Source organism: Cetorhinus maximus, chromosome 9 (assembly GCF_964194155.1).
Source record: "Cetorhinus maximus chromosome 9, sCetMax3.hap1.1, whole genome shotgun sequence".
Lineage (NCBI taxonomy): Eukaryota > Metazoa > Chordata > Chondrichthyes > Lamniformes > Cetorhinidae > Cetorhinus > Cetorhinus maximus.
The window spans coordinates 22,841,860-22,858,845 of NC_135887.1; the positions used below are offsets into that span (position 1 = coordinate 22,841,860).

The window sequence follows — 16,986 nt, forward strand, 5'->3', positions numbered from 1 at the left end:
CTATCCAACTCATCCTGGAGATTCAGCAGAAGACGGGGGAACATCATGCAGAGTTGTTGGAAGCCCTTAACAGAGTGGCACGCGAGTCGGAGGAGTGCGTCCACCTGCTCTCTGATGCCCACATGTGCGAGTATGGAGGTCTCCATGGGGAGGTTGGTGGACACCATGGAGATCATGGTCCAGCTGAACACAAAGATGCGTGCAGACCTGTGGTAGCCATGGGTGAGTTCCTGCAGTGGCAACGCGAGGGGGAAATGGGGCACCTCGATGATCCCCAAGGTGCTCCTTCCCCTCAAGGAGTCAGGCTGGGACCCTCGGGTACCCGAAGGGAGGAGCAGCTGGACATCCCTGGCTCATCCATTCAAGAATCTCAGAGGCTGTCCTCTCCCTCTGATCACCTTTTGCCTGTGACTCCCTCAACCTCAACCTCTGTCACCACTGGCCCACAGGAAGACAGCCAAAACAAGCTGGGGCCCCCAAGGCCTAGACTCTCTAGAGGACCCACGCCGAAGTCATCAGAGGCAACAGGGCTAACCATTGCATAGGCTGTGTCCACCCCTGCTGCGGATGTCAGGGCAGCACCTGGAAGTCTAAGGTGTCAAAAAGTTAAGAAATTCTGATCACAGTTGGTTGCACGGGTGAACACATTTTGTCACTTTACAATGTGAAAATATATTCACTTTCACTGAATAATGTAAAATGGTGTCTTTCAGCTTCATTGACAGACTTCGTGAGTCCTACCACTGCATCCGCCCCCAACTAGCAGTTCGGCTGTATACAGCCAGCCCACGAGTGATCCTGGAAGGAGAAGGGTGTGTGTGGGTGTGTGTGCATGCATGAGTGTGCGCCCCGCTTCACACACATCTCAATGTCCTGAGCATTTTCAATGCTGCCTCCTGTGGTTCGCTTTCAGTTCACCGTCTGAGGCTGACCTGCATCTCCGCCCACCCACTGATCACACTCCCATGCAGCACTTGTTCTTGCTCACCATGATTCTCATTTCACTTTCGATTTGGCCAACATGGTACTGCTACAGATTTCTTGTGCTCTCCATCCTTACCCCTCCCCCAGTCACACATTTCCTTTCCCCCATCACTGTTGACCCCCCCGGCATTACCTTCCACCTCTCCACTGTGACCTACCAGCCACAGTCCTCTTCCTTTGGCGATATCCTGGTGAACGTGCATGTTCCCTTCCCTCTCAAAAATCCCACCCCCATCCACATTAATCTCCTCGACCTCCTCCTTCCCAGTTCCAGGGTCCGTGTCTGGCTCCAAGTCCCCACCAACCACCTTCACTGTCCCTCGTACTGATATCGTCGTACCCTAACCCTCACACCCTACCGTCTCACTCTGCCCTCAGTCATTCTCACCATTCCCTCTTACCACGCCCACCCTCAGTTCACCCCCCAGGGAGCAGTCATGGACTCAAAGGAACCGTCCCTTGCACGTTCATCTGAACATCCTCCGCTCTGAACTCTTTCCCTACCCCGGACTCTACCACCCCCGTCCCTTGACTCCCCCCAAACCCACTACCACCCCACTCCCCCGCCTTAGTCCTTCCCACTTCCTGACTCCATCCCCTTTCCAGGCTCCTTCCTCCCCCCGGACTCTTTCCTTCCCCTGGATTCCTTCCCCTCTCCAAACTCCTTTCCTTACACCTTCCTTCCCCCTTACACCTACCTTCCCAGTTACTGTATTGTTGCCAAATACCAGGATGTGTGGGTATTCATTTGAGGAAAGGATTGGCAGGCTGGTCTCTACATAAAATAAGAAGGCTGTAGGTTAACCTAATAGAGGGATTTAAAATTATGAAAGGTTTGGATACAGAATGTTTCCTCTTGTGGGGAAGAGCATTTATTAGAGCCCATCGATATAAGATAATCACCAAATAACCCAACAGGGAATTCAGAAGAAAATTATTCACCTAAAGAGTGGTGAGAATATGGAACTGACTACCACAGTTGAAGCAAATAGTACAGATGCATTTAAGGTGAAATTAGGCAAACAGATGAGGAAGGAGGAAATAGATGGTTACAATGATAGATTTCAATAAGGAAAGATGGGAGGAGGCTCGAGTAGAGCATGAATACTGACATGGACTGGTTGTGCCGAATGGCCTGTTTCAGCATTGTATATATCTTATCTTATGCTGTGGCAACAAGGGGGCTCCGAGAATGAAGATCATGGATGCACGGATGCCAGACTTACAGGTAAGTCTAGGGTTTTTGGTCCGGGAAGTATTGGGGACCCTAGCGAGGTGGGGGGAAAGGGGGTGGAGTGGGTTGGAGGAAGGTTCGAGGGACCGGGGTGGGGGGGTCACAAAGAGGGGCACCATCTTGGGTAGGGATGCCCCAGTAGGCACAGGGCACCCCCCTCCCCCAAAGGAGGCATCCCCCCCCCCCCCCCCCCCCCCCTCAACACTTCCTTTCTTATACCCAAAATAGGAAAAGAAGCGGCTGGCCACTTTCCTCCTGCCTACCCCTGCCCACTTTATTATGGCAGTGGAGGCAGAAAGAGGCCTTTAAATTGGTAACTTAAGGGTCTCAAAAGGCCTAAGGGCAGGTGGGCTGGCTGACACCTTACCCGCCCACTGTAATAAGGGGGACAGCACAGAGGTGATGGGAGGCAAGGTGGTAGGCTGACCAACTGTTTTATTTTACATGCACCCACCTTCAAATACACCAGTGGAGGGGGCTGTAAAATACCCCCATGGAGTTAAAGGGGTCATAGACAGGTAACATTTACACATAGACATAGACATTTACATCTAATTATATGATATTAAATAATATATGAAAGATAAATCTGGGCCACTGCATCTACATTAAGCTTGACAGTTGGACAAGGGGGACAGGTATGAATTGAGGAAAGGTAACTTTAGGACTGACAGATAACAAGCAGTTCTTCAAACAGAGTGATCGATATTTGGACATACAAGACAGTAAAAGCAAAAACGTAAGTCACGTACAAGATAGTTAAACTGGAGAGACTTTGTTTTACAAGGTGGATGGACTAATTTGGAATGGCCTTGTTCAACCATATTTACTTTGAACTCACAAAAGGATTACAGAAGCCCTATTGCGATCTGAAGCACCAGAGACCTATATCGCTTTCCTGCTATCCTGGGAAAAAAAATTCCCCTAATGTTTTTGCAAAATTTTCAAACCGCACTGCGTGCTGGCTTACCATGTGTGAGAGGAGAATCAGCAAATCTGCTCTGCTAGGGTGCAGTATTTGAATTCCAGGAAACAATCTGTAAATGTTACACTTTACCATTGCCTTTTATTCTGTTAAATATGGGAATTGTGGCTTGGCATAGTTTTAGTGACACCAAGTGGTAGAAAAAGTTTAAGGCTATGTTCTTTATGCAAGCCTAAACTGACATGATTTTAAAAAAAGAAGTTTCTTAACATCTTAAAAATTATGAAAATGATGTGATGCACAGTCATCGGCCTTTTGTTCCCAGTCTTAATCAGGAATTGTTAAAAATATATACTTTTGTTTTAAATAGTGTGTTGAACTGTTGTAAAGTGTACATTTGTAGGCATTGGGTGTAGAAAATATCTGGCTCAGCTGCAATTTCCCTGTGGGGGAATAGCCTATTAACATTCATTAACTTGGCTAACACATGAAGAATGGACACTTGAACAAGGTACAGAGAACTGTCACCATCTATGGAACTGAACTTTAGCAGGTTTTAACTCGTTTAGGATTTGGGAAAGGGAGCTATAAATGGGAGGGACAAACTGTTTTTATAAAGACACTTAATGAATAGCTGAATTAACAACAGCGCATAATGAGAAACAAAAAAAGTTTTGCTGGTATGTTGCTGAAAGTTATTCTTTGTTTATGCCTTTCTTCTCAGACATTGATAATTTAGCTAAGTAGAACAACATTCTATTGCTTTTGTTAATGGTTGCTCTACATTAGTTGGCTGTAAAGACTAAGATTCCTAGGGCAGAATTTTATGGCCCTTGCCTCTGGTGGGATTTTCCAGTCCCGCCGAAGTCAATGGACTTTTGAATGGCTCGCTGCAATTTATAGTCCCACCCCGCCACGACAGGGCTGTAAAATTCCACCCCTAGTTTTTTCCCCCAACTTCTTCCTTGGCTGCTTCAACACCATTGACACAGAATGTGTCCCCCATATTCCTTCCTACTTATCTAAACTTTGAACTTTCTGAATACAGGAACATTTGCTTGCTTCTATTCTACCAGAACAGCCCACTCTATTGACTCTCATGACAATCTTTCAAAAAGTCTCGCAAATCCACTTGTTAGTCTGGGATACCTGGTATTTATTTGTTTCGAGTCCTTTCAGCTTATCTGGGACCTCAATTTCATGTATCATGGCACACTTCTTTTTAGGCAGGACATGAGTTCACATTTTCCCTCATCAATACATGAAGAAAGTAATCATTCCGAATAATTATATTTCATGCTCATGCAGTTTCAAGTCTTTTAAAGGTTCTCGCCTATTCTGTTACTGATCTCTTTTGATACTGTAGTAGGGAAAGAAATTTTTTGCGTTCTTCTCCTGGTGATAGCTCTCTCTTTAGCTCTCTGATTACTCTTGACATGTTTCTGTGTTTGAATGTGGATCCTGGTGGACCCCCTTCTTTCTCTTTGCAAGATTTGTGCAGGTTTAACCTCTCATCTAAAAGACAGTGCAGCACTCCCCCCTGTACTGCACTGGAATATCAGCCTAGATCTTTAAGTTCAAATCTCTTGGGTTAGGCTTGAATCTTTGGCCTTCTGAGTCAGAGGCAAGAGTGCCAATACCTCAGCCAAGACTGAGAGAAAGGGCAATTGAGAGAGTAGTGCCATTAAGGGCAGCCCAATTTGTTAAAAAAAGATGTTAGGCCACCTATTTGTAGATGTAAAGAGCCTAATACCTATTTCAGGCATATTTTCTGGATGCTTCTTTTTGCCTTTACCGATATGGTGAGCAGTGTAACTCCAGAGCATAATGAGCACTAGTGCCCTACCTACCATCATGCATGTGTTGGTGCCCATTTTGAGTCTGAAAAACGGATACATCATTGAATTCATCATTGAATTTCTAGGCCAAAGAATCCACCAGCTATTCACAAGGTTCAAGAAAAGGTCAGTCTCTACTGCTCAGGGAAAAGTTAAATCAAGCAGCTTATATTTCAAACCACAGGCAACAGTGATGGAATTATGCTTTTGATATTCGCTGCAGTTTTATACTGTAAATGCAAAGGCCCCACTGGCATTTATGGGCCCCACAAAAACACATTATAGTATTAACATTTTTAATGATGTTACATTTAAAACAGAAAAACCACAAATAAATATTTTGAAAGCCATTGAAAAATGGTTCAGAAAAGATAAAAGCTGGATCACCTCAGTTTAGGCATGCTATTATAAAGTCATTAGCTGCATCATCTTGTAAGGTTTAGCCTGAATGCCAAAGAAGAATGAAAACAAACAGATTTCTTACTCATAACATCTCAGTGCGTTTCTGATCTCTCCCTACCTTTTGTTACAATGCAGCTCGTAGATGGGGGTTTTGAACTGGATGGACTTGACCATTTCGCCACTTTGAAGGGAGTACAGATCCACACAGCAGTATGGTGGGCTAGTGACAAAGAGAAACAAAGGAAGTTACACATAGCGTGCCGAACTGGTTCAAAGCAGAGCACTAGTTCTGAAATTACCCTTAATTTTATGACCAAACTTATGTAATGATCAGGCAAGGAGGGGTAGACTGGCTCCCCCATTTTACCACTCCTCATTTGACTGCAACTGTTTTTTTTAAAAAAGGATATACCTGCCGATTCACTGATTGTTTAACTGTTTATGTTCTGTGACTGTAAAAGACACACACAGACAGGTTTCCTGGTAAGTTTAAAAAAGCATATTATTTATTTTATTTAACACCTAAATAAAAATACTCCAACTTTCACACACACACATGCATTCAAGGGTTCTCACACACATACAAGCTACAAAGTGGAAGGATAGACTAAGCAGTTTTTTTTAGAGTCCAATAATAGTTAGTGGTATACAGATCTTGTAGATTGATGACTTGGATGGTTTCAGTCTGGTCTCGGTCATCCCTCAGGATTCAGCATCAGATGATTTAAAATTGCTTATGGATGATTTCTCTGATCTTCCAAAGGCAGCAGCTGCTGGGGTGATACTTAAAGCACTGCTTGCAGCAAATGGATGGTCAAACAACAGGCAGGGCTCAAGTTTGCAGAATGGGTGGAGATAGTATGTACCCACTCAGGGGTCCTATTTCTTCGGTGTCTCTCTGTCTTCTGTTCTTTGGCCTGGAGAAAAGCAGTTTCTTAAACGCAAAAGAGGGGCTTACTTGGCTCATCAAATAATCCCCTCTCACCAATCACCCAAACATGGTCATAGCAAGTTGATTCCAGATCCATGGTGTAGACATGATTAGATTATGGCTGGATGAGTTCCTTTCTCAGCCAAAGTCCATTGTCCAAAGTGATTACATCTAATGGCATATTCCCCACCCAGTTAATATCTGGGTTCCGTCTGGATGATTTGTGAAAGAGTCAGGAGATGTGGTCATTCACATTCCTCTAAGGTGATTGTCCTTGATAGTTCTTCCAAACAGACTGGCCCCATTTTAATGGCTTTGGAGTGTGCATGGTACAGTTACACAAATGTTCAGCCACCTTAGAAGCTGTTAAATCTCTGAAATGCTGTTTCAGACTTTTAAAACTTAATCAGTGGTTTCAGCCCAATAATTAAATAAAATCATTTTCGATATAAAGACTGGCTTTATAACACCTCCCCGCCACGCAAAATGAAGCACTACATTACAATGTTGTTCAGCAAAAAAAAGACAGACATACAGTCTCAAATACACACTCACATCGACCTTTCAACTGCTACAATTGGCATGTCTACAACAGCTATTCTCTGTTCAAGTTTGAGTTTCTTAGCTCCCTCCCTGGATGAAGCACAATTATAATTAAATCCCTTTTGGGGTTGGGGTCTGGCCCAAGGAAAGCCGCTGCTTTGAAAACCTAGTGCCTTCTGTCCCTTTTTCCCATCTAAATTCCTGTTATGTGTGGTCAAGGGGATTCGGATTTTCATTGGCATCTGTTTGTATTGCTTTAGGTATTTTAATTCCAGCAGACATGGAGGCAGGAATCTTCCAGGCTCGCCAGCAGCAGGATGTTTGGCGGGCAGGGGAACTTAAGTTGGTAGGGGGTCAAAAATTGGTTTTCCAACGGCAGGATGAACTTCTGCAATTATGTTCTTAGGACTTTAAAGGAGGCTCGAGCTTCCCAATGAACAATATTGCGAAGCCTTTTCATATGCATTAGCATGTCATGCATGCTCATTAAAAGGCCATTAAGTTCCCCTTCCAAATTAAGTTCCTCTTCCAAATTAAGTTCCTTGCCAGTCAGAAATTAGAACATTCACATTTATGACTGCTTATAAGTGCCATGCACCTGGCAAGGTTGAGTTCATGTACAGTCATGTACGAATGGAAGGAACACTCATCTCTGTCCTCCAGGATGTCCTTCACCTGGAAAAGGTGGGACAGGAATTCCATGTCTAGACGGAAGCCATGCACAGGGTTTAGCACTGGCTTGGTGGCTCAAAAATGGAGGCTAATCTACAAAGAATATGCTCACTAGGTAGATTACCGTACTTTGTTCACAGATCCACTGAGGCCTAGGTGATGTAGGTTCTTTCTACTGGCTCTCATCCAGATGAGGAGGAGGAAGGACTAGCACAGGGTGGCACAGGGCCAGGAAGAACAACAGCCTGAGCAGCAAGAGGCAGCGGGGCCTCAAGAAGATCAGGATGCTGGCAACCTGTGCAATGGCAAGCATTGGCCTGACCATGGGTATATTGCAGGCGGTGCACCTATCTACAGATGAGCGATAGGCAATGCCAAAGGTGTCTTTGAATGTCCCAGAATGTGGTTCTTTACATCTGCCAGTTTCTCCACAAGAATCTGCGGTCATGAGGACTTGGAGGCAATCCCACAATGGTAGCATCAAAGATCATTGCAGCCTTAAACTTCTTTACCAGTGGCTCCTTCCAGGGTTCCACTGGGGAACTGTGCTGCATCTTCCAGTCAGCGACACAGAAGTGCATCCGGGAGGTGGCAGATACCACATTCAGGACAGCACACGAATTGGTCCATTTCCGCTTGGATCTTGAAAGCCAGGCTGCATGTGTTGGGTTTTACAACAATCGCAGGTTTCCTGCAAGTGCAAGGGGTTACCGATGGCACACATGTGGCCTTGAGAGCTCCCTGGCATTAGCCAGTCACAGAAGACAAATCCTGTGTGCTTCTGCTCGGTTCCCACAGAGCTCTCACAATGCCTACATTCTGACCTACTCCCAGGTGCCACAGGTTTTTGAAGGGCTTCAGTGATTGCAGGACTGGCTTCTTGTTGCATGGGATATCCCCAGAAGACCTGGCTGATGATGCCAATTCATCATCCGCAGAGTGCCACTGAGGAGAGCTACAATGTCACACATTCCTCCACAAAGTCCACAATTGAGCAGATGATAGGCCTCCTAAGGATGAGGTTCAGATGTTTGGTCCACTCAGGTGGGGCACCCCAATACTCACCACAGAGAATGTCCTGCATCACCATTGTCTGCTGCGCCCTGCACAACCTTGCGCTACAAAGGGTGGATATCTTGGCTGAGGGAGAAATGGAGGACTGAGGTGGCTCCTCCAATGGTGAGGAGGGTGAAGGGGATAGTGACAACGAGGGCCAGGATGGCATGGAGGCACATGCAGAAGCTATTGCAAGGGAACAACGCAGCAGAAAGGCCTGTGACAATTTGATAGCTAACAGATTCCAGGTAAAGTAAGCTGCTGAGACATTTCCTTCACTATTTGGTTTTCCATCCTCTGCTGGCTGGCTGCAGCTCCTTTTTTGTAATAGACATTATACTTTGCTCCAATATACCTTGATTTATGATAGCTGAATTAAATTGCACTACTTAACGTCTGCCCTGCTGGTGGTTTGATCCTTTGCATGTGCCAAACTGTGCTATTGTACAGAGCCCTGGCGCTAAATGCAAAGCACTCCATTCTCCCTTGACCTGGCACACTTGCAAGTTGAAATGAGATTTTTCCCATGCCTTCACAAAGTCTGTACGCATGGCAACATGGGAGCAACCTGAAATCTTACCTCGGCAGGGATGCACTCATGTCACCCTCACACCTGCTCTCAATGGGAGGCAGACCTTGCAGAGCGGAACCAGATATATGGGTGCATAGGGAGGCGCAGCATAAGAACACCATTTGGCCACTCATGATGACTCCTTCATGCAAGCTGATCAGTTCCTGCCCCCCAATCGCCACTTGCGCATAGTAAACCCATATCTCTTGATATCTTTATCATGCCGAAAAGGTTTGAGGTTTCTTTGGAGTCCACTCATTGAGAGTGCCTAACTTGCACTATGGGTTGTTGAGTAGCAACCACTCCAGTCCCTCCAATTGCAGACACTCCTACAAGTCTCAGTCCTTGAGGAGGTAACAGAGAAGGTTGATCAGGCAACGTTGTTGATGTGGTATATATGGATTTTCAAAATGCATTTGATGCAGTGCCACACAACAGACTTGTGAGCAAAGTTCTAGCTTCAGGGAATAAAATGGAAAGTAAGCACTTGGATAAGAAATTGGCTGAATGGCAGGAAACAGAGATAAATGGTTGTTTTTCAGATTTGAGGAAGGTTTGTGCTAGAGGCTATCTTTACTTAAAATAGATAAGTTACCAGGACTGGATGAGATGCTTGACACTAGTTAGGCCTCATCTGATGTCCAGTTCTGGGCACCATACTTGAGGAAGGAAGTGAAGACACAGAGGAGATTCAGAGGAATGATTCCAGGGATAAAGCACTGCAGCTATGAGGATAGATTGGAGGGGTTGGAACTGTTTTTCTTGGAGAAAAGAAGGCTGAGAGGAGACTTGATAGAGGTATTCAAATATAAACAATCATTTATCACTGCTCTCTGTTTCCTATCACTCAGCCAATTTCTTATCCAAGTGCCTACTTTCCATTTTATTCCATGAAGCTAGAATTTTGCTCACAAGTCTGCTGTGTGGCACTGTATCAAATGCCTTTTGAAAGTCCAAATTCATGGACAGGGTAAATAGTGAGAAACTGTTCCCTCTCAAGAGAGCATCAAGAATTAGAGGGCACAGATTCAAAATAATTGGCAAACAGAGTAATTGTGATGTGAGGAAAAACATTTTCACCCAAAGGTTGGTTGGAGCCTGGAACAAACTTCCTGAGAGGGTGGTAGAGGTAGGTTGAATCAAGCTATTGAAAGGGGAATTGGATTGCTTTTGAAAAGAAAAAATATGCAGGGTTACGGGGATAAGGCAGGGTAGTGGGACTAGTTAGAATGCTCTTTCAGAGAGCCAGTGCAGACTCGATAGGCTAAATGGCCTCCCTCTACACTGTAAAGGTCATGTGATGTGTGCTTGTGCATTTATGGACTCTGTCAAACCTCCTTGCTGCTTTAGGAGTTTGAATAGGCACAGTAAATCCTCATTCCCTGCAAAGATCATCATGTATAAAGTTGCGACTGTATTGGGATGTACAACATAACATTGATATAACTATTTTGATATCCTATCTTGTCAAACTGTGCAGAAATCTGTATTTATTTATTAATTCTGATTGTAAAATAATGTTAGTGATGCATGAACATTGATGTTATCTTATCATAAAATTGCAATAGAAGCTCAGTAATCCTTACTGGCACTATTGTCGTGCCGCACCCCCCCCCACACACACACACACACCCCTCCCCCACCCCCCACCCCCCGAGAGATTTTTGGGACTTCTTCAACTCTCTGCAGCAGTACAGAATTTTGCTTGCTCTGCTCAGTTTCCCCAATCTCCACGGGCTGCTCTAGACCCTCTGGACACAGTACCTGACATCCAGCCAAATCATTGCCTGGTAATAGGTCGACCCCAATCATCACTGCACCAGTGACCAACTTACTCTGCAGGTAAATTTTAACTAAGGGAGCCGTTTGTCAATAAGCTCTTTCACAAACACTGTGGTATTTGCACTGCTTTGGGGTGGCATCTCTGCAACTTTCATTCCAAGTAGTGTTTGAAGGCAACCGGTATCTCTGAGAAAGGTTATCTCTTTGTCCGGAGCCTGGAATACAAAAGGGGTAATTTTCCCTTTTTGTAAAGGGTTCTGGTAGGTATTATGGCCCTCTTCTACATTGAAATATAGGCTTATCACCTTCATTGCTACAGGCATTTTCTTGACTGCAGCACACCATTTTTCACACCAGGTTTACCATCTTAGTTCCTTCTTTTAAAAGTTGAAGACTTATCTGTTTTTTCTTCCCGACTCTCCTTTTCTCTCAAGCCTATTTCGGCTACATCTATTTCCATCTTATTTTTCCCTAGTGTCATGAAAATATAACAACTTTCATAATATTATTGTGATTTATTGTAAAGGTAGGTTAATAGTGGGGTTTGGATTAGTTTCTCTGTGTGGATGTGCATGTGTGGGAGGGATTTAATTGAATTGGAGACAGCTGGTCTGGAGCTTTTGAGTTATCAAAAAGGAAGCTAGGTTTGAAATGCTAAATACGTAAACATGGCTGAAGTTTTAGACTGTGAGGTGTGAGGAACATTTGCATTTTTAGATAAATTAGGTTAGTTTGAATTTCAAAGAGATGGTAAGATGTTCCACTTAGCCATAAAAAGGTTATGGATAATATGATGTAAAGAACATATCTTTTTATTTCAGTTGGACTGTGGATTAAAATTACAATGGCTGCAGTTTTAAAGACATGTCCACTGGAACAGTGTGAGGGATATATACTATGTTACTGTCCTGGAACAGAGTGTGCCATGAAAGACAGGATGGTGCTGAGGAGGAGTCTGGTCTAATGGGGAACTGCCTGGCAACAACATTTTAATTGGCTTCTGACCAGGTGACTAGGTTTTGTATGACAGCTCCTGTCATACAAAGAAAAGCTAGAAAAGCTCCTAGCCTGAAAAGGAAAAGACCTAAAACCTCTTTTCTTTTATTAATAAATGTTTAATTCAGTTTTGCAAAAAACCTCTAAGTCCCGGTGGACTTATTAGCACTCAATTTAAGGCATGCATCTCGAAACAAAATACAAATTGCAAAACAGTTGTGGCAGCTGTTTCAAGTTTCCCATGGGATTTGAGCAGCTTGGCATTTACCATTCGCTGCGCCACAACACTAGCCTGTAAGAGTTACCAGATCCCAGTTAACTTTGAGCTAGGGGTCTATGTGTTACTTCATAGTCATCTGGTATGATGGCTCCTTGCCTGGCTTTGGAGACTCTTTATTCCTCTACATGGGTTTTTATGGAAAATGGGAAATCTCTGGAAATCTCTTTCTCTCTCCCTTTCCTGCTGTACTGCTTTCTTTCCTGCCTTTCCTATTCCTTTTCTTGGAATTCTCTTTCCTCCTTTCCCTCTCTCTCCTGCCTTTTCCTTTCTTTTGCGAAGAATTCTAGCTCTAGTTTCTGCTGTTCCAGCTCTATCTTTGCTAATGCTAGTCTGTCCCTTTCAGATTCCATAACTACCTCCTCTTCTTCAGGTTCAATTGCAGAATGGATATCCGCAAATTTGTGGATGTCGGGCTTCCGAGCCTTTTGGCGGCTACTTACTTCTAAATTCTTAGCTACACTCCTTAACTCTTCAATGGACTGGGTTCTAAATTTTCCCAAGTTACTTAACTTTATTCTAGGAAGGTACTAGCCTCAAACGTGAACATGTTAAGCATTCTAATACAGTAAACCACAAGAAAACCTGTATGCAAGTTTTTCAATACTTCTAGGATCAATTTGATTTCCAATTTCACATTGTCTGTGTAGGTCTGATCACAGGCGTAGCCCCCAAATTTCTGTAATGATCAGGTGAAGAGGGGTAGACAAGTTCCCCTCTTTTCCCACTCCTTGTTTGACCGGGTTTTTTTTAAGAATATGCTTGTCAATTCAGTGAGTGTTTAACTGTGTGTGTACTGTCACTGCAGAAGACACGTACAGACAGGTTTCCTTGTAAGTTTTTAAAAGGAAAAGAAAATAATATTCATTTCCCTTAACACCTGGTCTAAATAAAATAACAAAAACACTCCAACTTTCATGCACACATGCTTTCAAGGGTTCATACGCACACACACACTTAAGTTACAAAGTGGAAGATTAAGCAGTATTTTAACGTCCAATAAAGTTAGTGGTATACAGATTGTGTAGATTGATGACTTGGAAGGTTTCAGGCTAGGCTTGATCGTTCCTCGGGATTCAGTGTTGAGACGGTTTAATGATGTTGATGGAGATTTATCTGTTCTTCCAGAGGCAGCAGCTGCTGGGTTGATTCTTAAAACACTGCCTGCGGTGAGCGAATGATCAAACAACAGGCAGGGCTTGAGCTCGCAGGATGGTTGGAGAAAGAGTATGTGCCCACTCAGGGGTCCTAATTCTTCGGCATCTCTCCTGTTCTGCGGCCTGGAGAAAAACAGTGTCTTAAACGCAGAAGAGGGGGTTGGTTACTTGGTTCTTCACATGATCCCCTCTCACAAACTGACCAGTTACCCAAACATGATCATAGCAAGTTGAGTCCAGGTCCATAGGGTAGACATGATTAGATTATGGTTGGACGAGTTCTTTTTATTAGCAAGAGTCTATTGTCCAAAGTGATTAGGTCTAATGCTTGTTTCCATCCAGTTGGATACCTGGATGCTGTCTGGATGTTTAGTGAATGGGTCAGGAGATGTGACCATTCACATTCCTCTAAACTGATTGTCTTTGATGGGTTCATCCACTTTAATGGTTTGGAATATGCAAGGTACAGTCATGCAAATGCTCAGCCATCTTAGAAGCTGTTGTTTTAAGTTTCTGGAATGCTATATCAGTCTTTCAAAACTCAACTAGTGGTTTCAGCCCAATAATTAGATAGCCATTTTCAATATAAAACATCCTTTATAACACTTATTGTGATTGATGCAGCACTGTAAAAGTTTTCAAAATACACTAGTCTTAGAAATAAACAATCTAACTAAAGAAACAGAAGAACATGCCAGGCAATAAGGTTAATTCTTGCAATATATCTATTCTCTATCTAACCAAAATCTGTCATCACCTGACCAATAGGATAAATCATCTGGCATGGCCTTTTGACGCATACTGCATGTGGCTGCCCAAGTATTTCAATTTTGCATGAATTGGCCTAGAGCCAGTGAAAAATGACAATCTGTGAGCAGATCTGAGCAATAAGAAATGTTTTACCCCACATGTACTAATAAACACATGCTGAGACTGCAGAGTCAAATTCACAACAGTGCGAAGGGCACCACTCAACCACTAATTTACTAGATCAGACAACTACAACTTCATTGCATGTATGCACTGTCACCACCAAGCAACCCCAGTGGTGCAAAACAGCTATTCAGCAACTAATTTTCTTTTCAGGTTCCCTCCTCTATCCGCTAAGATCACTGAGGAGGTTATATTAGACTTGGTATTTTGTAACATGACAGGATGAATTAATGACCTCAGTGTAAAAGCACCCCTTGGTAACAGCGACCACAATATGATTGAATTTTACATCCAGTTTGAAAGGGAGAAGAGTGGGCCTAAGACTAGTACCTTAAACCTAAATAAGGGTAATTATGTGGGGATGAAAGCTGAGCTAGTTGAAGTGAACTGGGAAACTAGGCGAGAGGATAGATCAATAATGAAGCAATGGAAGACATTTAAGGCAATATTTCAAAGTATTCAGAATAGGTACATTCCTACTATAAAGAAAAATTCTATGGGGAGGACCTACCATCTGTGGTTAACTAAAGAAGTTAAGGAAAGCATCAAACTTAAGGAAAAAGCATACAACTTCTGCAAAGATGAGCGGCAGGACAGATGATTCGACAGAATATAAAGTACGGTAGAGAATGGCTAAAAGGTTAATCAGGAGAAAGAAATTAGAGTATGAGAGGAAGCTAGCTAGAAATGTAAAAACGGATAGCAAGAGTTTCTGCAGGTACTTAAAAAAGAAAAGAGTAAGTAAAGTGAGTGTTGGTCCTCTAGAGAGTGACAGTGGAGAGTTAATAGTAGGTAATAAGGAAATGGCGGAAGAAATGAACAAATACTTTGCTTCTGTGTTCACTATAGAGGATATAAAAGACATTCCAGTAATAGCTGCAATCTGGAGGTGAACGGGAGAAAGGAATTTGGTGAAATTGAAATTACTAGGGAAATGGTACTGAGCAAATTGATGAAGCTGTGGGCTGGCAAGTCTCTGGGTCCCAATGGACTACGTCCTAGGGTCTTAAAAGAGGTGGCGAATGAGTTGATCAATGTGCTGGCATTAATTTTCCAAAATTCGCTAGATTCTGGAAAGGTTCCATCAGATTGGAAAGCAGCAAGTGTAACCCCTCTATTCAAGGAGGGATGGAGGCAGAACACAGGAAACTATAGGCCAGTTAGCTTGACGTCTGTCATGTGGAAGTTATTAGAATTGATCATTAAAGAGGTTATAGCTGGACACTTAGAAGAGCTCAAGGCAATCGGGAAGAGTCAGCATGGTTTTGTGAAAGGAAAATCATGTTTAACCAATTTATTGGAGTATTTTGAAGGAGTAACACGTGCAGTGGATAAAGGGGAGCCTGTAGACTTGGATTTCCAGAAGCATTTGATAAGGTGCCACATCAAAGATTATTAGGGAAATAAAAGCACATGGTGTAAGGGATAACATATTAGCATGGATAGAAGATTGGCTGGCTGGCAGAAAGCAGAGAGTATGCATAAATGAATCTTTTTCTGACTGGCAGGATGTGATGCGTGGAGTCCCACAGGGGTCTGTACTAGGGCCTCAACTTTTTACAATTTGCATCAATGACTTAGATGAGGGGAGTGAAAACATGGCAGCTAAATTTGCAGATGACACAAAGATAGGTAGAAAAGTATGTTGTGAAGAGGACATGAGGAGGTTGCAGATGGATATAGATAGGTTGAGTAAGTGGGCAAAGATCTGGCAAATGGAGTTTAATATGGGAAAGTGTGAAGTTGTTCACTTTGGCAGGAATAACAAAAAAGCAGATTATCACTTAAATGGAGAACGGCTGCATAATTCTAAGGTGCAGAGGCATCTAGGTGTTCTAATACATGAGTCACAAAAAGTTAGTATACAGGCACAGCAAGTAATTAAGAAGGCTAATGGAATGCTATCCTTTATTACAAGAGGGATTTAACATAAAAGTAAGGATGTTATGCTTCAGTTATACAGGGCATTGGTGAGTCTGCACCTCAAATACTGTATGCAGTTTTAGTCTCCTTATTTAAGGAAGGATGTAAATGCGTTGGAGGCGGTTCAAAGGAGGGTTACTAGACTGATATCTGGAATGAGTGGGTTGTCTTATGAGGAAAGGTTGGACAGACTGGGCTTGTTTCCACTGGAGTTTAGAAGAGTGAGGGGTGATTTGATTGAAGTATACAAGGTCCTGAACGGCCTTGACATGACAGACATCGAAAGAATGTTTCCTCTTGTGGGTGAGTCCAGAATTAGGGAGGCACTGTTTTAAAATTAGGGGTCACCCTTTTAGGGCAGAGATGAGGAGATACTTTTTTTCTCTCAGAGGGTTATGTGACTTTGGAACTCTCTGCCTCAGAAGGTGGTGGAGGTGGGGTCATTGAATATTTTTAAGGCAAAGGTAGATAGATTCTTATTAGACAAGGGAATCAAAGGTTGTCGGGGTTAGATGGGAATGTGGAAATCAACACACAAGATCATCCATGATCTTATTGAATGGCGGAGCAGACTTGAGGGGTTGAATGGTCTACTCCTGTTCTTATTTCTTATGTTCTATGAAGGCATGACGCTTCACAGTGTTTCCTCTTGCAGTCAGCAGCAAACGCTACAGTATGTTCTACAATTAATGGAAGGGCACTTCAGCAAATAAACCCATCACCATTTACTCCCTTTCCAAGCAGTTACTTCTTCCCAGCCAG

General features: G+C 43.3%; 1 protein-coding gene across 6 annotated transcripts in view; it reads right to left on the bottom strand.

Moving 5' to 3' along the window:
• The window catches only part of bcas3 (BCAS3 microtubule associated cell migration factor), a 1,018,944-nt gene that overhangs the window by 812,171 nt on the left and 189,787 nt on the right, over nt 1-16,986 (bottom strand). For all 6 annotated transcript variants that reach the window (XM_078548265.1, XM_078548260.1, XM_078548263.1 and 3 more), the window contains one exon: nt 5,502-5,603. In XM_078548265.1, coding sequence (XP_078404391.1) covers nt 5,502-5,603 — 102 coding nt within the window. The remainder of the gene's footprint in view (nt 1-5,501; nt 5,604-16,986) is intronic.